Source organism: Dermacentor andersoni, chromosome 6 (assembly GCF_023375885.2).
Source record: "Dermacentor andersoni chromosome 6, qqDerAnde1_hic_scaffold, whole genome shotgun sequence".
In the NCBI taxonomy this organism is placed as follows: domain Eukaryota; kingdom Metazoa; phylum Arthropoda; class Arachnida; order Ixodida; family Ixodidae; genus Dermacentor; species Dermacentor andersoni.
The window spans coordinates 37,977,089-37,998,285 of NC_092819.1; the positions used below are offsets into that span (position 1 = coordinate 37,977,089).

Consider the following 21,197-nt stretch of genomic DNA (forward strand, 5'->3'; position numbering starts at 1 on the left):
GCATTGTACCCTTGTTCTATGGGGCACTTCCGATCGTGATTGGTTCCCTTTTACAGCTTGTGTAAAGAAGCCAGTCGTGATCAAGAAGCTCAAATCAAGACAAAAAGTGCTTGTGTGGCGCCGACGTAATGGTATGCTAGGTTTTGAGAAATGCTTCAAGATGAAGGCCCAGTCTTGTGGTTGTTTTACCGACAGGGACATCTAAAGCAACACATCAAACTGGCATCATCCTGCCCTTTAAATGTGCATAAGTTATGACAAAGTAGGGTTAATGTCCGTAGAGCGTGCTCCTGTTCCTGCTGGCAATACTACCCATGCACATTTTGACAAATTGGTTTCTTGACTCTTGCTCTGCAGGAAAAGAAACAGTTCCACAGACCATGCCGTTAGCCGATCTGCCTTCGGTGCTTCAAGCTGCAGAAGTGGCCACCCATGTGTCTGCCGCCATCCCAAAGACATTGCAGTCTACAAAAAGCTGTGAGGTGCGGCTAAATGGCACCACAACAGCACAGCCTGCTCTTCTGCCCAGCAAAGATGCTGCGGCAATGCCGAACTGTGTGACATTGACAGTGCCAGAGCCGACCTCTGGGCCCCCATTAGCCTCACCTGCAGTGGCACCCATAGCACCATTGCCCGCTTCTTTGCCCCAGCAAGCTGCCCCTCCCTCCACTTGTTCCTCTGCGCCTTGCTCGCAGACGTCGGAGCCAATCTCCATTGAGGTGCTCGCTAAGGCCAAGAAGGACGGCGAGAAGAAGAAGCAGTCGACAAAGTCAGCCTCTTTGAAGTCTAGCTCCAAGCCTCGCTCGTCAAACTATGGGGCTACCTCGAAGTCGGAAAAAAGCCGGACAAAGTCGGAGTCTTCCGATCGCAAGGAGCGACGCAAGAAGCACAAAAACCACAAGGATGGTGAGCTGCACCGTTCGAAGTTGTCCAGTAGCTCCAAAGAGGGAAGGAAACACACCGAACCTCCAGACAAGAGGCTCAAGATTTCAAGCAATGCGGTAGCCAAGGTGAGCATTGTGGCCTATTAATACCTGTGCCATATGACTAAATCAACTGTCATTTTGAATGAGTGAGTGTCATTTGTGATTATTGCATTTTGGAGGCTGCTACATGTGAAAATGCAAGGCACTCGACAATGAATATGCTAGCTCCCTTGTCAAGTGTCACCACTGGCAGTTGCAGCGTACGAAAGGTTTGTTGTATTACAACTGTGTATGGTTTCATTTGACGAAAAGGAACTGCCGTGCATTGTGCAATCAAAAGTCAGTTTCACAGTGGTTGGCGCTATCTTGTATGACGTGCAGTTGTCCTCTTCCCAGCATGTGTTGGAGCAGATAAGAAAATTTTCCAGATGCTCAGTAGTGCATACCTGCCAACCTGCGAACTTTAAAACTTGTAAAATCTTTGTACACAACATCGAGGAGAGAGGGGAGCGTAGTTGCATGAAGTATGTTTTTCTTTAAGCTTGCTCTAAGCACACGCCTTTTGAGGGATACATACGCACATCGTTAACACTCTTTTACCTTTAGACACGGCACACAAGCAGCAGCCAACTTAGAACAGCAGAAGTTGACAAGCAGCACATTGTTTTTAGTTCACAGGGTCCTTAACAGCAAGTCTACTGCTGCCAATTTCGCCTGCTTCAGGAACTTGCTCGAAGCAAGTATCCCTCTGGCATCCTTTCACCATCAAAATATTTCCAAGGAAAGTTCAGAGGCTGATGAGCTAATGCTTTCTAGCAAACAGAATTTATTTTTTCATACAACTTGACGTAATATTCGTAAAGTTTTAGAACTATCACAAATTCATAAAAGTTTTAAATAATTTGGGAGGATTGGCAAGTACAGTGGTATTACCGTAAAACACTTCTTGTGAGCCTTATCTTTATTTATTTCAGAATAAAAAAAAAGAAGAAAGCTTTTTGAAATACTAATATTAATTTCGAGTGCTTTCTATAGCCCCCTAGCAACATTTATTTATTTATTTATTTCCTGTGTATCATCAAGCTGAAAAAATGGCAATGGTTGAAGAGCGCTTACTCAGTGCGACAAAGCTTTGCAAATCGCATTGGTGTATCAATTCTGTCTTGCAAGCTCTTTGTGCATAGGCTACTGAAGTTTGTTATTTCTGTCCAGAAATGTTGCACAATATGGTAGGGTGTGCTACCTCACTTTGATTTACGCAGGCAGATTTCTCTGTGCAAACCATTTGCTGCTTTTTCGGCAGGTTACTATCGGGTTTAGTTGCAGAACACACATAATTTCTGGCATAATCGTACACTGCCACAGTTGTAGATGCACCCTGATGTCATGCAGCCTGCTTTATGTCGCTGTTTGAAGAAATTTGTAAAAAAAGTCCAGGCAACTTTGTTGGCACTTCTTCATCACTCTTTGTTGATTCGAACAGCAATCCTTGAAAATTTGCTGGCAACTTTACCAGATCTATTAAAGGAGTACTGACACCAAATTTTGAAGTGGAGATAACGCCTGACATCGATTTATGTGGGTACACACACATCATCTGCAAAATATCAATGACGAATGTAGCTTAGAACATATTTAAAATCAATTTTAAAGTACGTGTGGGCAGCCGACCGCGAAACTCTGCACCTCACGACATGGACATAAAGGAAGGATTGTAAACAACCGAGAAAGTGCTACGCCACGAATTTTTGTTGGTTGTCATGCTGCTTGCATGTGCTCTTCTCAGTTGTTGCTTATAGTGGGACGCTCTCTGTGTCGTTACAACTGCAGAATTGAGGGCCAGTTTTTGTTGTGTCTGTAGATTTCCCGCACCATCAGCTTGACTGCGCTGCACTGACCACAAATGAATTGAGAGTACAGCACAATGTCGCCTATATACTGCATTGTTGACTTCTGCCGAACACATTCAGGGTTGGGAATAGGGATGCATCGTTTTCCCCACGATAGCCTGTTGAATACCATGCAGTCCACGACGTTCGATGCAGATTTGTCGTGTCTTGCCACTGAACGTGGCCGATGCGAGGATCTTGAGGTTCGTCCTTGCTGTTGCCGGCCGCGATATCCGAGTCACTACTTTCTGGTGGGTCGAACCAGAAGTGATTGGCCACGTCTCATACGGTAGTGACTCCCGCCTGCAGCAAATTGTTGCCACTAGATAAGGAAAATGACGTCGGCGATGGTGGCAAGAACATCACAAACACGTGAAGACGTTGCAGATGAACTAGCAACACGAAGCTGGCGTGCGCGTCAGAGCATATGTCGGAGGTTTTTGTGATCGCATGCCTAGCTGTGCTTACATTCCTTTAGTGGCCCATCTCGTTGCTCTCTGAAACCGAAGCTTGGACTGGTCGCTGCAAGCAAGACTAAATAATTACCTGTCGCACTCTGAAGTCAGGTTTCATGCCGTGATTACTGGGCTATTAGCTACCTATTAAAGCAGAGAAAAAAAAACAGATTGAAATTTTTTGTCAGTACTCCTTCAACTGTGCCTACTGAGAAAATTCATGTTTTCCAAATTTTTTGCCTGTGAGAAATTTTAAGGGGAATGGGACAGCAGGGTTGCCACATCTTTCTGGCAGCTGCTTGTCTATCAGCCCCCTGAGTTCTGCTGTTTTTGGTGCGTGATTCCTACCCTCAGCCCAACATCTTTTTTTGTCGCCATTTGCTGCCTTGGACACTAGTTGCTAATACTTCCCGTATCAGTATTGCTCCAGACATACGTTGTGCATCCTACTGCAGAGTACCGGGCTAAATATGTTGCTGAAAAAGAACCTCTACAAGGATAATGAGCTTGAACTTATGTTTGTTTGGGATAAAATTGAGTGAACGCTAAAGAAGTTTTTGTGCCCGAATAAAGGTATGAGAGGAATTCTGCGGGGAAGCGGAACCTCTTGAGAAATATCTTCCAGCATCTCAGCAAATTGTACTTCGAGAGTTGGGATGCATGTTTAAAATGACATTTTGTTGCAACTGCCAGTTTCAGGACCCTGTAGTATGACATACAATAACATGTGCAGTGTAAATAAGATGAGAAAGGCCATTTTAATCCTGTTAAGCCTCTTAGAGCTTGTGCTATTGGTATGAAAAACTGCTTCTAGCTTCCAAAATTTCAATGCACCCGAGTGTGTCGTCATAATGTGTTGAAGTTTGTTCGTCTTGCTAAGTAATATTTTTTTTGTTAGCGCGTGGATATTGTCTTTGTGTGATGGGCATTACGAAAAAAAATGGAGTGCTCTTTTATGCCCAGCTTCGTGATGTATTGATTTTTTTTCCTTTTTTTTTTGCAGCAAGCACAGCTGTGGATTTGTTAGCTCTTCTCGCAAGAGCACAGCTGTGTTTTTGAACTGCTCCTGTTTTTATGCGTTATAGGTGCATGCAGAACAGGACTGAGTGCCTTGCAACGCAATATAACTAAGACCTGCATCTGGTTTTGGTGCAGCAGAGCAATGTTCATTTTCTTTTTTTTCACATTATGAAAGACAAATTCTGCGGGGTGGTAAACTTGTCTGCCCTGCGAGTGTGCGGGTGTCACGTGTTGAAAGAACTGCAACCAGGGTTGCCAGGTTTGGCTACATTGCGCTGAATTGGCTACCTTTGAAGGCTCACGGAGGGAAAATTTTTTGGTTGGCTACTTGGCTACATTTAAAATCATTTTTCTATAAGAACTACGGACAAACCAGACAAAATATTACAAATAAGTGGCGTAATTCGCTTTGCTACACCTCTTATGACGCATGCGATGTGCAACAACGATCCTCGGCATGTGTATTTGGTGTGAAGGACACAACCTCCACCTTGCAGCCAACGAAATTGATTGATAAGGAACATCTGGCTCATTCCATGTGATGTCTCTATATATAGTTGACTGCTCGGAAAATTATAAGGTGAAAACAGAAGTTTTATTACAGTTCCATGATGAATTTGAGTAAACGCATATGAGAACATATCAATATATGGCTATAAAAATTACTATAGCGCTTTGCTTAAGTGATATGAAATCCTGGCTAGTATATGATGTTCCCTTGCATAGTTGACACATGGCACATTGATACATTGACAAATGACTAAATAGTGAGAATTGTGCACACGACATATTCGCTGGTACTCGAGTTCAGTGACAACTACTTGCGTTTACTTGATCTTTTATGCAGGAATAACAATTTCTTAATATGAATACGGAGCCACCGTATAAGTTGGTCCCCAAAGTCATGTTTTAAATAATTCTAAGGGCACTAAACATAACATTTCCAAGAGGAGCAGTTCATAATAAGCTACAGCAATGTTTTCTTCTTAAGTGATTGGACTTGTGGCAGCCTGGCGACAATTTTGGCTACTTTTCACTTTCTGAATCAGGCAACCCTGACTGCAACATAGAGCTAAAGATTTTGTTACTATTCATTTATGACAGTGGTGCTGAAATAGGTTGCAGGCTTCATTATCCAATCTTGTTAACGGGTGCGCTTTAGAAGCACCTAGCTGGTCTTTGGCTTTACAGAATTCAGTAGAAAATCTTGCTACTCAGTTTAAAGGGACATTAAAGAGAAATGCTAAGAAAGTTCAGATTGTATATTCCTTCACTTGTTAACTTTGTTGTAATTTTTTTCCAATTCATTCCCAATTTGTACAAAAACTGAGAGTGGCAAGGGAAAAACAGTGTCAGAGCACTGCTTGGTAAGCTTGCCTGCCCCTTTTAGTCAGCAGCCTACAGAGACAAATATAATCAACACATTTTTCAGTAAATACATAAGTTATATCATCATTTACGCAAAAGGATTTCATTCATTTCATTTATTTACCTTAAGGACCCCACTAGGGTGTATTACATAAGGGGGTATGTCTCGTATAAAGGGAGAAAAAAAAAACTATTCATTTTTGAACATACTAGATAATTCTGTACTTAACTCACACAGAAATGCATGTTTGATTACAAAAATAAAAATGATGTATCTGCAATATGTGCAGACAGAACACATTGGTTATCAAAGCTTTATTATTGAAGGAGGAAATTGAGGTAAAAGCCTTTCTAAATTTTTTTATATTCCCTTCCCCCCCCGAACCGAAACCTCAGGGCCGGTAGGTCAGGGTAATGTTGCAGATTTCAAGGTATGCTTTCCTATTTGTGGCAATGTGGTTCAATTAGTCTTTGAATCTTGCTACACTTTTAGAATACAATGTAGTCCATCTTCACCGATAAAGAATTAAATATGCTAGAACAGACGCCATAAAAATCCATGATGTCATGGTAACCTGGTGTGGGAACTTGAAGGTGGCTTTGCCAACTGTCCGCCTTGCGTCTTTTCTGATATTTCAAGGTTCTGCTGACAGTGAGAGTGGATTTTTTTATTTTTTTGGTATTGTTGAAGCTGTAATTTTCTATTACAGCTGGAACTATTTTTCTCCTTAGTCTCCCTTTAAAACTTCATGTCTCAAGTTTGTGGCCCACAGGCTGCATGTAACCTGCATAGTCACTGTGTATGATCATTGAGCCATAAGTTGCATGGCTTAACCTTTTCTCACTTTTCTCCCAAAAATGCCCCTGCACAGCTTAGCAGGTGCTGCACGCAGTGTTATGTTTTAAGTCCACATCTTGTAACTATCCTTTCTTTCTTTTTTATTCCGGCTATTTCGCCTTTCGCTATTGTCTTGTCCACTGCTGTGCTACCATTACCGCCAGGAATTGGCCGCATGAACTTGCATAAGACATGAAAACAAGAGCATTTTTGTGAAACGCCAGCCCTTTATTGTTATGAAATGCCAGCCCTTTGAGATTCCTGGTCTGTGACAGTCTTGGGTTTGTGGTGCCATGTTAATCCAGGTTTCCTAATGTACTGTTACCCTTCCTTTCCACTACAGTCCTCTGGCCACAGCAGCAAGAAGGACCAGCTCCCACACAAGACGAAGCCACCACCTCCCCCAGCTCCACCGCCAGCGGTAACACCTTCCATCACCGCTGCAGTGGCACCGTATCCCCATTCACATCATCAACTCCCGTCTTCAACCCCATCGTCTGCCTCATCCATGCTCACGTTCTCTCCGGTGAAGAGTACTGGCAGCGGGAGTGGAAGCAGTTGTAGTCGGTGCAGGCGCAAGTGTGCTTCGCTGCGTAATGTGGGCATCCAGTGCAAAAAGGAACGGCACAGCAGCGGCCACTCGACTTCTTCGTCGTGTGTGGCCCGCAACACCCTTGGCCCTCCGGCTGTGGTGGTCGGTGCATGGTCCCTTGTCCCTCGGATGCCGGCTTCCCTGGAGTTTGGACACATGCGCCTGGGACGCTTTGTGCGCCGGGAAGTGCACCCCAACGGTGGAGGGGAAGTGCTGCACCTTTACTGGGATGAGATCTGCCAGCTTGAGCCAACTGACTTGATGCGATTGGCAGAGGATTTCATCAAGGTGATTCTCTAACCAATCGCAGTGTTATACTTGCACGTACGGTCAACAGGGCAATACTAAATCGTTTTATGCTGTTCAAGTGTTCAAGGGTGTGTGAATGCAGTAAAACCTCGTTAATTCAGAAAATGGGGTCATTCGGACTTGTCCTCTCATCCTGGCAGGCGTATGCATTATTTAATGCAATCAAATTCTCGTTAATTGATTTTTTGCCTACTTCAGGCATTTTGAGCCTGTCCGCCTGCCTGCCAGCTTGTGTGTGCATGTGTGTGTGTACGCAACCGTTTTCCCGCCTACCCGCATCATTGGGTAGTCCATAGTAGAATGGTTAGTGCATTGGGCTGCTATGCTGAGGTAACTGGGTTTGAAACCAACCATTGGACCAACTTAGGTCACTGAGTATGTGCCATTGTGTACATACGTGCTGCTCTTCAACAAACCTTTTATGCCAACAAGGGTCACTGTAGATGCAGGACTGGGTAGGCATCACTGTTCAACAAAACTCTTTGGTGCCAACTTTGAGCACTGTCTATGTGCCAGAGGGTGTGTGCTGCCCTTCAATGAATGGCTTTGTCAACAACTTGGGCATCTAGGTATGTACCACTGCCAATATGCCACTCTACAGTGATGAAAAAGATCCCTTAAATTTCTTCGATGCTGAGTGGAATTGAACCCTGATCACAAGGGTCCCTCAATATCAACAAAACCCGATGCTTTAGCCGGCTGCACCACAAATGAACTGGGTAGGTGCCATGAATGCTCTGGGCATGTGCCGCTCTTCAACGGAACTTGTCAACTTGGGTCACCGAGCATGTGCTACTGAGTGTGCAGAAAGCGAGTGAACAAATCTCAGCATTTGGTGGCACCAGTGCACACGCTTCTGGTCTCACAGGCCATGTGAGGACTTCTTGGCAGTGCCACTAGTTGTCGCAGCGTGTCCAGAAAGAAGTGCGAGAGAGGAGCGCGGTTGCTGAATGACTCGTTTCTCAGCATTCGCACGCGCTGGAACGCCATGCATTGTGGGGGCCACGGGCAGGCTTGGTGGCAGCACCGGCACTAGATGGCGCCAAGTGTTCTTGGGGAAGTGCGAAAGAAGAATTACTAGGAAGAATTACTAAGCATTACTGCCTACAGTGATCATGAAATGGGTTCTGCCACCATTTTTTTTATAATGAAAGCACCCTATAATCACGGGAAGAAAAGTGGGATCACAAATGTTTAGTGTGAACTTTTCCGTGCATGAAACATCGCTGGGGAACAAAGTGAAGTCATGCCAAGTTGCATTTGTGTAGGTATTGTGTTGCGTTTGGTGTGCTGGTTACACTTTGCTAATGTGGCTGGCAATTAACTATTGTGCATTCTCTGCACATACTGTTGATTGACAGACTTGCTTGGCACTTGGCTATTATGTGAAGGAACATGCCATGTACTCGGTCATCTGCAAGTTAAGCTGTTTGCTGCTGTATCATTGAATAGCACAACTAATGCGATTACCATTCCTTAGATAATTCAAGCATGTTTCGTTCTGCCAGTATCTGTCTAACCTCTCTTATAGCGCTGACTGATACATGGTGCATTTGGTAAAATTGAGAATGCGGGCTCTTCTAAATAAATGTTTTAAGCCTAAAATAGACTCCTAGGTTATCGTGCCATGGCTCAGTCGAAGTCAGAGATCTGAACCCCAAACTACAGTGCCAGGAGCACAAAGCTGGCTGCTGTTGGGAGGCTGAGATTATAGAAGCTTTCTTCATTGCATTCGAAAGTTTAGGTGCTGTGATGTGTGGGTGTATTAATGTAATTATCATTGAAGTCAATAATTGAGCTAGTTCGTATGCGTTCATTCTGAATACTGAGGGGTCTGTACATAAGGACCAAACAAAAACATAGGAGACGACACAACACAATTATCATTCTCAGCCTACTTCTCCTGTTATCATTCTCAGCCTACACTGTTATTGTGAGTGCTATCACCCGTGTTCTTTATACTGAACATCACGGCAATGACGACGCCAAAATGCACCTGGAGTGTCCATATAATTGGTACTGCAATAATAAGAAAAGTAGCTTTTTGTTCACGTTCATTTCCCTTTACTTTATTTCTACGCATCAATTAAAGGAAAAAAATAAATTTCCTTATCCTTTCTTAGCTTCATATGGTTGTGACTAACAAAAATCAGTCCCTCTGGTTCTTCTTCTAGCCAGTCTTGGCAGTTTAAAGGTTTAGGAAGGCCCACTTTAGTGAATAGTTGCATGGTGTTATCACCTGGCGTACCTTTTATTTAACAATAGACCCAATTATTGAATAGCAAGTGAAGATGAGGCCTCGTTGATGTTATTTTTTAAGAAGTCTGCGTATGATTTAACAAAAGATGCTGCAAATTCCATCATAGTAAGCCACTCCGTCTGATTACTTTTACTGTAACGCACGGTATTGCTGTCACAGGACACCTGCAGCACTTGAAACGTAATGTAAATTGTATAGTTCGCTGGTTACTTGAACAGATGCCTTTTTGGGGATTCAGGTTAGGGTGCAGCTTAGGCTTGGCTTTTAGGCTCTAAGTGAGAACAGCAGTTGCAAAAGCAGCACTGTTGAAAAACACAGGCATTTACATTGATAGTTTTCTGCTGCCACTGCTATCTTAGTGAGCAAAATGTACCCCCGAACGGATTATGACACATTGTCTTGATTTTGTGAAAAACTTTGGTGAACGCAGACACTTGTCTGTGGTGACATGTTCTGTCCCATGATTGTGAGAGAATGTGGTCACAAATGTCCTTGTCATTAATGCAAGGAAAGTGTAGCAGCGGATGCTGGCACGAGTTGGTGCCTGGTATGTAATATGAAGGCTGTAGAGATGAAAACTTTGTAATGTAAGAACTAATCATAACTGCTCAAAAGTTTTTTTGATATCATGCAGCTCTCTGTTATTGCCAGAACAGACTGCAGCGGCAATTGTTGCTAATTTTCGCCTCATTGTTGTGAAACTAATGCCGAAAACACTCTCACACCTCCTTGAAAATTTGTTTCGCCTTTCGGTCAGCTCCTATTAGGAAAGTCTGGCGCTGTCCGCAGATATTACAGTTCAGTAAATTACAGCTGATTAAAACTCTGAAACAAAATAACATAGTGAAGCGGCGCGCAGTTTATGTGAAATTGTTATGCCATATACGACAGTATTGCACTAGCTAAAGTTCTCCAAATGGTCACATCCGCAGATGTTACAGTATGTCATTGTAAAAAAGAAAAAAAAATTCGTCCATAGTAGCACAATGCTACAAAGGAAGCTCTTCCTTCAGCTTGCAGATTTCTGCTGAGTTGATTTGCCACTATTTAAGTTTTTTCTGCTGAAGAGTTAGACTTGCGAATCTCATAGAGCCTAGTTTTTCGTCATTATATATTGTAAAAAATTTTGTGTGTTCTAAATGAAACATTTGCTGTGAAAATATCTAGAATATTCTAAACTTTGCTTTTCGGTGCGAGACATTTCATTCAAGACTATTCAGCATTTAACTTCATCTTAAGGCTACTGTGCATGTATGGTCATACTGAAAGGAAATGTCAGTAAAGAAAAGAGATACTGCACATTTCCTTTTCCACATAGGCCAGTGTGTCTGACACTGGCGTGATTCATTCATTCAGAGATGCTTAGTTTTGGAGCTAGAGCATATTTAATGCTGCGTTATGCCGTGGTCACACATCACAGCCAAAAACCTTCCTGTTTGTGTTTCATTCTGACAGGATGCTGCTATCCTGCACTTTTTTTTCTGACCAACGTTTCGTTTGGGAATAAGTGTAAACCACTGTATCTTGGTTGGCTTGCTTCACCTCGCGGATTGTTGCTATCTTAGGCAAGGCTGTTTTGGCACACCCACACTTTGCGGTTGCGTTCTGCTTATCTGGAGCTCTTGTTGATAAGTACTCATTCGAGATTGCATCCTGCATAGGGTATGGTAGACGTGAGAAAAAGGCAGCCTGACTGAAGCCATAGTTCAACCTATAATGGGGTTAGGCTGGAGTTCTAGCCGGCTCATTTTTTACTACTATTGATGTTAGCGTGCTTTCTTTAGAATACATGCATTGCTTTGGCTTATAGGGTTGTCTGGCATGATGATGCTGTAAAATAATATTTATTATCTACTTCTGCACTTGCTTATAGTGTGCTTTTGCTTATGAGAATCTATTTGGCTTAAGCACGAGAAATTCCATTCCACATCTGACCAGGTTTCTTTCCTATAAACTCTGTATGCGCTGGAAAGTGACAATAAATTGCATTGGCACAACTTGCAGCAGAAAGGTTTCATTTATATAAAACATAGAGAAGATCAGCATGAGGTCTACCTCTGGCTCCTAACACCTAATAGAAAGCACATAAAATGTAATTGCAACAAATTGTAGTTGGAAAGCACTTCACAAACACAAGTATTAGGTAGACAGATGCTGTTCCTTATGTAGGTTTTCTATTACTGCCACTTTTTTTTGGGGCAGGTTCACTTGTTCACCTACACTTCTTAAATGTGACCTGCCTACACACAAATGGTATGCTAAATGCAATGCATTTGCTCACTTAGTAGACCCCGTTACATTCTTGTTTCTTTCTCCTTCTGAACGTTCAAGGTATCTTGAAACTATTTGAGGGCAAAAACTTGAAATGTTATTAAATATTCTGTTGCTGTAGCTTGCATTCCCCTTTGCAAATATTGTGAAGCAGTTTGTCTTTCTCTTTCTCCTCCTCACGATTTATTTCTTCTTGCATTGCAGGAAACATTCTACGAAGATCCTCCAGGCGTGGCTCGCTATGTCATGGGCATTGTGCACGGTGCAGCGCAAGATATGCCCGATTTTGTTGACTACTTTGCCGAGCACCACCCCAACCAGGTGGTAAAGTGCGGTGTGCTGTGCCGCCATTCAGACATTGAGACCACTTCCATGGTCAAGTTTCAGGAAATGGTGAGTGCTGTTTAGTGAACATCATTTACTTTCTGCTGATCTCGTGTGTTTTTGTGTATGTAGTAGTAGACTGCTTTTAACCCTCTCAGGGTCGACTTTTTTTGCCATATGCGACCGTCCAGGGTCGACTTTTTTTTATTGCAGATTTAAATTCTTCAGAGGGACCTATTTTGAAAAAAATTTACTGTAATTATTGAAGGGTGACTGTAAAGTGAGAAACAAATATTTCACGTTGGTATATATGTACTGTTTATTAATGAATAACAACAATAAAAAAAGGAAGTAAACTTATAAGAATTTAAGAATATGATGCATTGTTATGCACATAGTTGAAGACTTAGAAAGTGCGCACACGAGAATATTTCGTAAGTCTCAAATGTTCCTGCTCTTACACTAATATTTACGTCCGTAATGTAATCGACCTGCATAGGTGAGCACACTCAAGAAAACTGTATGGTTGTGTGCCCATCAAAAAAGCCAAACCTGTGACAAACTTCTGCTAATCTTCACCTTACCGCCAACCAGAGGCAATTACTTTTCGCGAGTCTCAAAAAAAGAAAGAAAAGGAAACGCATGCACAGCTGCATCCTTCGTATACGCGCTCCTGGGAACAATAAAAAATCTAAAGTAACAGGCGGTCGCTCTTTGAGCGATTAGTAACAAGATAGGCAGCAGTTTTTGCGAGTGCAAGAAGCCGAAATCGCCTGTGGAACAGAACCCAAATTAACCGCCGCGCGCCTGCCAGTGCGTGAGTGGTAGTACATAGACATGCAGGAGCAAACAAGAAACAAACCATGCAACGAAAACCGAGAGAGGGAGGTGTGAGAAAAGTCCGTGTATTCCCACATGGTGGCAGCACATGCCAGGAAAGAAAAAGTTAGGAATTTGGCACGCCTTTTAAACATACAGACGGCATTGTAAATATATGGCGTCGATTATTTTGGACTTGTTCGCGGCACCGCACATTCACGTCATTGACTCTGAAAGGCTTAGGATGAACTTGAAGGGACCACGAAAATTTCTTCGTTTTAGCAGGAGGGATTCACAAAACTCAAAAAGCTACTATTCCTTGTGTACCCAAAAACCCACACGCAAGAAAGTACTAATACACTAAACAGCATTAAAACGAAAGGCACAAAAGAAGACTTTGTTTTATTTTAATGGTTGACAGGTCATTAAACAAGACCTCTCCATGCTAACTTTTTTCTAAATTTCTAAAGTAACTGATTCGTTGTAAAAAGCTTTCATTATTGCAGTATCAGTACCAGTTCATTTGTTATTTGCTTTTGTCTTTTAGTAAGAATGTTTTTTTGTCTGAGTTGCACATAGGCAAAGCCGCAGAAACAGCTTAAAAGAAGCACAATATTTATTGGAACGGACGTCAAGTGTGCTTTTGTTATCCTCCATGCAGCACATTATTGATGGCATGGCACAGAAAGGAAGTTGCAGAAGCGCAGGCCGCAGAATGTTTAAGCAGAATCTGCTTAAAAGACTCTGATTCTTCCTTGTAAACTTGAGTATTAATTTGAAGCTCTGAACATGACTCACTAGAGCTTTCCATATCTAATTGTTTATTGAGATGAAGAATTGTCCAAGAACACCACGATTCCAACACTAAAAAAATCACCGTTGTTGCTGCTGCCGCCATTCTTAAAACCCAGGGGAGCCAGTCATCTGTTTCATTTCCACAGCTGAACCTTCAAATAAACAGTTTTCTGGGTTGTTGCCACTTAACAGCACGTTATTCACACCAAAGTGACTAACCAATTACCACTTGTCAGTGGCACTCGGTAGACTGAAGGAAATTCCTGGAGTGACACTCGTCACTAGCTTATTTTGGAGGGAATCCCTGTACGAGTTGGACTTGTCCTTGGCACAGAAAGAGATAAAAGATTTTAAAAAAGGCATTTATGGAATTTGCTCATGCAGTTAAGCCTCGATACATAATGAAGTCGGTAAAATCGGCACTTTGTGATATTGAAATTCAAACTTTATGGAAAGTGTAATCGCAGACCAATTCTTTTTTACATGGAAAGAACAGTAAAAAATGTCAGAATAATCAGGGAGGCCGAAAAAGCAGATTTCAATGACAAGCCAGTTTTGTTAAACTTACAAACAAGCAGCCAACACTTTGTGAAGAGGACGAAGTCCTCTTCATAAACCTGTCATATACCTTCATTAATACCTGTCAATTGCCACAAAAAAGCTTAGCTTTAATAATGCGTGGAAGCAAGGTAACAACCTGAATTACAGCAACTTTGTTCATGGCCGCTACATTTCCTGTTTTGTGACACCGTGCTCACATATGTCTGAAAAATCAAGCAAGATCTGGTATGGTTTTGGTTGCTGTTATGTGTTGGTTTAACTAAAGACCTATAATTCCATTTGATCACAGAACACCTAAGGGGTATTACAGGTTTGGTTGGCATACTCTTTCATGAGTACGTTGACACTTGCTCCACACTTATTTCACAGCCGTAGGATTGTTAGCGAGCATTGGTGACTGACAATGTGTTTGAGTATGAATAGGAGAGAACACCGGTTAACACGAGTACAAATTATATTCTGTTATTGTTGATTCTAAGTGGACTTGAGTATGAACGCGTGTGAGCGGGTGCAAGCAAGTGTGAATAGCAGTGACTGCGAACATGAATGAATGTTGGTGGGTATGCACACTCGCAAACGAATGTGCGTACACATGAGTGTGCGGGAGTACATGGCCTGCGAAAATATTGGTGAGTGGGTATGAGGGAGTAACCACTTAATACTCCTGACCTATGGGTAGCGGTGCCACGAGTAAGCAGCTCAAAAAAATAAACCTTTGTTGGTGGACAGACAACACTTGTCTCTCATCTCTTTTGCTGTCTGTCTCTGTGCTAAGATTTGTCCTGGTATAATCACACTTCATATGTCTTCATCTGATTGTTTCGTTCCCTACGTTCGTCTATATCTCTCCTTAATGGTACAGCATTTGGCCAGGCGGAGGGCATTACCAATTTTGTTTCTTGCATTGTTCCCCTCTGTGCATGCAGGTTGGGCGAACGTACAGTAGCGGCACGTACCGAGCTGGTCCCCTGCATCAGTTGAGCCTGGTGGGCACTGTTCATGAGGAAGTGGGCGGCTACTTCCCCGAGTTCCTGGCAATACTCGAGAAGTGCCCTTTCCTGTACCTCACCATGCCCTGGGGTCCCCTGTCACGTGAGAAGTTAGCATCGCCGGAGGTGAGCAGGGAAATCACAATTAAGTCTTTGTTAGTCCCTTAGTACTGTATTTACATGATTGTAAGTCTACCACTTTCTTTAAATTAGAAAATCTGAAGTGGGGGCCGACTTACAATCGAAACCAAAACATGGCACCGCCAAAAAAGCGAGACCAACGGGAGCTACAGCGTAGTTACAATTTTATGTTTGCTCTATGGCCCCACCCATAGCTTTTCGCTATCCCGCGTGTTTGTTCGCTTTTCGGAAGGGTTTTTCAACATTTTTGATAGTTTTACAGTGCACGCAACACACATGAGGGGGTGTCCACAGTTGATGAAAGCGCCGCTGTTCAATTCGTGGCAGCACTCTCAGAAACAGCGGCGCTTGCGGGGAGCAAAGGTAGTTCATGGAAGAGCAGACACCACTCACGGGTTTCTCTTTGCCTGTTGTGCTTAGCTTTCTTTATGGTTTGACGCGTTCCACTTAACTGCCGGCTACGTGCTACTTCTATGCTTTCTCAGTCGTCATGAGTGCTCCAGGCCCACTAATCATTCGGCACTCGTTCACAGCAGCGTTCAAGAGGGCTGCCATCCTTTACGCGGAAGAAACAAATCACTGCACAGTGGGCCGCAAGTTCGATGTTTCTGAACGGGTGATGCGAGAGTGGTGACTGCAGCGAAGCAAAATTTTCACCTGTGACGGCAAGTGACACTAGCTTACAGAAGCGACTTCCAGCAAGCAAACAGAAAAGAAATTTACAGTAAGCTGGAAATACTACAGGTGCACCAGCTTTTTTATCACACAGTACCGACACAATACTATTTTAGAAGTTTACTTAAGACGCCAGTTAACAAAGCAGTTTTCCTTAGAAAAACAGAGAAATACTTTAAACTCTGCACACACCAATTGTGGCAGAAAAACATGAAAATCTTACATTCCAGACATTTGAATCAACTTGGTGGCGATTTGCATAATGTCAACACAAAAAGAAATGACAAATTGGTGCATGACAGCCCATTTTTAAAGATTGATCTTACTTACCAATTGCTATGGTACTCACATCTTTCTTTCTTTATTTTAGTTTTGATGAGCAGTTGTGTGTTATGATTGATAAATTAACATTAATTAAAATCTGGGGTTTTACATGCCAAAATCAAATTATGATTGTGAGGCACACCATAGTAGGGGACTTCAAATCAATTTTGACCACCTGGGGTTCTTTTCACAAGCTCCCACTGCATGTTGCATGAGTGTTCTTGCATTTCACTCCCATCGAAATGCAGCCACTGTGGCTGGGATTTGATACTGCGACGTCAGCCTCAGAGCAGCAGTCTGATGTGCCGCAGCAACTCCACTCGTCTGCTACCTTGCAGAGAGACACGATGTCGCATCTTGACATATCGCTGATCACTACATTTGCCCTTGTTACAGCGCAAGGGCAAACCATGGTGCTCGCGAAAGGAAAGCTCGAGACAAACACTGACCGCGCAGCTCGTGTCAACGCAGAGCACATAACACAAGCAGACGACACTTGCTCTGTGCCTGAAGTGCTCGAGTGTAGTGACATTGTGCATTTTCTTTCTGTTACGTTTATTTTATGGAAACAAATTAAACAACATTCCAGCCATTATCATATTTACTCGCATAATTAGTGAACTTTTTGGTCAAAAAGATTGACGCAAATTCAGGGGTGCGCTCATTACACGGGTTAAATTACCCCCCCCCCCCCCGAAAAAACACAAACATATTTTCATCCCACGTTTGCTGCGGGATGACAACAGGTCAACGAATAGGCGGCTGCCACTGTATGTAGTGTGGGACACCAAAACAAAAATGGCGGCTGGCAGAGCAAGCCGAATGCGCCGAACGCGTTTTTCTTCTTCTTGTGAGTACATTACGTGCATTGAAACAGTTTCTTCCATATGAGTAATGAATGATATCGTTAATATCGGCAAGTTTGCGGCAATAACATAGCCATGTCCACTTTGAGGGGACAGAAACAGAGATGGGTGCGCTTAGCTGCCAGTGACATAGAAACACATGGCGGGCATGCTGTGGAAACTGCGGCATTTGTCTTCACTACTATCCTAATACACGTTTCCGCTAAGGGTGGGCGAATATCTTAGCTGTGTTACAAGCATCGGCGTATGAATAGGGTACACTTTCAATGTATCAGTGTAAACGTGGCTGCTGTCGTTGCCGCTCGCAGTTTGTTGCGTGCCCAGGAGTGCAGACGAGAATCGAAAGGCGCCTTTTTTGTTGTTGTTTACCACAACAATTATAAAGCCTACACATAATAAAGGCAAGTTTGGTTGTAGCTTTTCTTTTTGTCATGGAAATGCAGAATGTGATGAAAGAAATGAAATGGGGCATCTGTTTAAGAATGTTTGATGCATGTGCATGGTTTGTCTTGCAGAGTCGTTCGCGTAGCATTCGACAGATGGTAAACATGATCATTATTAGCTGGACTTGGCACACAACATATCGCTGCGGAAAGTTCGGGGTTCAATATCATTACACGGGAAATTAAAAAAACTGAATTTTGATGACAAAATTCAGGGGTGCGATCATTATGTGAGTAAATACGGTATGAACATTTGCTCACCGTAATGTTGGAAAAATTATAGATGATGCAACCTGTGTAGCCAGTCGGATAGCTCACCGAACAGACATCAGATGGGCAACACACATCAATTGGGGTGGGTCGGCTGAAAGCTCAGGCGAGCGGCGCCACTACAATCGATAGTGATGTACATTTTTAAAACCTTATAACAATTACGCACTTTTTGTGGAGCACTTAAATGTGTCACTTAATGATCAGAAGGACCTACCCTAAGCACTCAGTATGTTTGTGCAAAATCGTTTCAGGGCCCCTTTAACTCTTTCGTTACTGTGTGAAAATGGTAGTTCTTTATAGGTCACGGAAAAAAATTATTTGCCACTACAAATAATACTCCAGCACACATTGCAGCATAGCATATTGTGCATAATGAAATGCTCTTTCCAAAATATACATTGCAAGACGAAAAAATTTATTAGGTAAACCATAGAAATTCTAGCAAACATTGTTTTGGCTGCCAGTTGATAAAAACAACAATTAAGAAAACATATCTACAAAAACATTAATATAAAAAAATTCAGAATATTCATTTCAAAGACAAATAACTCAGGTATAGTGTCTGAAAAAATAAATGCTCAGTGCCCCACCATTCTTCGGATACAAAGAAGAAACTAAGACCAGTTCGTCGCTCATGCCATGTGGTGAAGCAGTTCCTGGATTTTGTGAAGCATTGGTGCACTGCACACTTTTCCCACAATACGTGTGGTTTTTGTTCAACTTTGTGGTCTGCACAAACATATTGCAGTTCCGCCTTTTTTGGCATCTTCTGAGGATGGTCCGATGAGCATACCTGCCAACCCTCCCGATTCGCCCGGGAGACTTCCGATTTTTTACTGAACTTTCCGATTGTACGATTGCTGTGGTCTCGATTGGAAAAGTGGTCTCTGTTCGCGCAATAATGGTTTTTGCGAAACCGGCACCGCAGAATCTACAGCCACATTGTAATCGTCAGCATCACCAACAACGGCCGCACTAGCACCGTCAGTATCATCGACTAAGCAGCCGACTAGGGTGCCTAGTAAGCCTACCCAAGCCAGAGCCAATGTAGCTCTTGCATTTCAGGCATGCCTTCCTGCATGGTGCATCTTGTTGCTGCTCCTTGTGTGTATGATTACTGTTGGCTAGGCCGTCTGTGTGCGGTGCACCGTGTAAAGTTAGAATCTTCGTGTGCTTGATGCCATGGCGCTATCAAAGCCCAAGAAAAGGTATTTGCAGAAGTTATTGCGATATAATACTTCTGAATTTCCATGCTTTTTCACATCAAGAAAAGAACATCTTGCATTTTGTACAACGTGTGAATGCGACATCAGCGTGTCTCGCGGTGTCAAAGGCAACTTGAAACTGCATGTTTCCACGGCGAAGCAGCAAGGCAACATGGTGAACTTTCTCCGGAGCAAGTGCGATGACAGTGTCACGCGTGTGGAGTGCCTGTTTATGGGCTTCCTAGTCAAGCACAACCTACCCCTTAGTGTCTGCGGCTACGTTGGGCCTCTTCTACGGAAAATATTTCCGAAATACGTCGAGGCGAAGCGCTATGGATGTGGATGCAATTTTGAAACGCAACTCTGAAGAATGCGGAGGTGGCCAACCTGAAATTTATTTCACAAGCATCGCTCTCGAGTCTTCGTTTCTTTATTCAGAGTTTCCCTCAGGTGCTGCCCCGAGATTCTAATGAATCTGCTGAAGACGCTTTAGATGCTCTCGAAGCTGAGCTTGCCACACTACAGGCGTACAATCTTCCAGAGGACATTCTGAATGAAGAAAGGTGGGATGTGCAGTGGTTTATGGTTGGAAAATGAAAAACACTAATGGAAAACGTGTTTCATCGAGTTGCTAAGGTGATGCTGGATTTACTCGTGATACTGCATAGCAACGCAGAGTGTGAGAGGATATTTAGCACGGCGCGAAAAACTATGACCGAGTTCCGCTCATCAATGTGCAATACAACCCTCCAACTGCTGCTGCTAGTGAAGAGCCGTCAGTCTGGACTATGTTTTGAGCAAAGCTACTCCGACAAATTTTTGAAGTGAGCAAAGTCTGTTGCTGTAAGGTCCTGCAAAAGTACTAATCGAACACTGCCTGAAAGTTTGAACGAAACCCCCCGCCGTTGGCGCGAATAAAAAGTCTCCCGATTTTTTATCTCGCCAGGTTGGCAGGTATGGATGAGAACTCCAACGAACATACTTCACCAGTTCGTTTGGAGTCATACACCTCTTCTAGGACGAAACGCTCTCAGCGTAGCTGGGCAACTACAAGATTAAGAATCCAAGCATATCTGTTTGCAGTTTTGCAGAATGTCTTCATCACCACTGTAGAGAGGAAGAGTAGAAAGGAATCCCACGGTGTTGTAAACTGTCTTGCACTGATCCGTAGTGCTGGGCCAAGATTTGCTACGGGCTGCCTTCTTGGCATGAACGGAAGTTTGTTTGCTGCCCATGGCAGCACATCATAACCAAGTGAAGTATGCACACTGAAGATAATCAGTGGAGCTCTCAGGTTATGCAAAAAAGATTGGCAGATAAGCGCGCACGAGGAAGGAGACCACTCAAGGCCTTAAAGGAAGCTCGCCAGTGAATAGCTGCGGATGTCCCATGCTGGCTCAAAACATTGTCACCGTGAGACCTCGAATCTGCTTTGCTGTCATCTTCAGAATCATAACTCCAGTCGTCGTCACTAAATGGAAGCGCTGGTGCAGCATAGTTTCGAGCACGTGGCTTTTCTCCCAACGCAGCCGCGCGGGACGCCGCCGCCATAGGAGCGACTTTCAATAACTGTACAGTGACACCAGTAGCGCCCCTTGTCTGGAATTTACGAGAGAAGCGAAAGCGAAACTCTTGTAAACTGGTTGAAAATGCCAGGTCCCCATGTTGGAAATGCGGCAGATCTTCAGAAATGCACTTTGGCAGAATAAAACGACTCGGACTCCAAACCAAAGCTCACTAGTGAACAACTGGCGTCATTTTCAGTTAATTATCACCGCTCAGCACTGTCGGATGGCAAAGCTGGTGATCTAATTTAATGCTTGACTTGCTGGGAGTCATTTGATTACAAAATTT

At 43.2% G+C, this 21,197-nt stretch overlaps 1 protein-coding gene across 1 annotated transcript in view; it reads left to right on the top strand.

Moving 5' to 3' along the window:
- Nucleotides 1-21,197, top strand: part of LOC126521912 (uncharacterized) — a 35,973-nt gene that overhangs the window by 2,988 nt on the left and 11,788 nt on the right. The window contains exons 2-5 of the mRNA XM_050170651.3: nucleotides 358-1,010; nucleotides 6,840-7,376; nucleotides 12,133-12,321; nucleotides 15,354-15,542. Coding sequence (XP_050026608.2) covers nucleotides 358-1,010; nucleotides 6,840-7,376; nucleotides 12,133-12,321; nucleotides 15,354-15,542 — 1,568 coding nt within the window. The remainder of the gene's footprint in view (nucleotides 1-357; nucleotides 1,011-6,839; nucleotides 7,377-12,132; nucleotides 12,322-15,353; nucleotides 15,543-21,197) is intronic.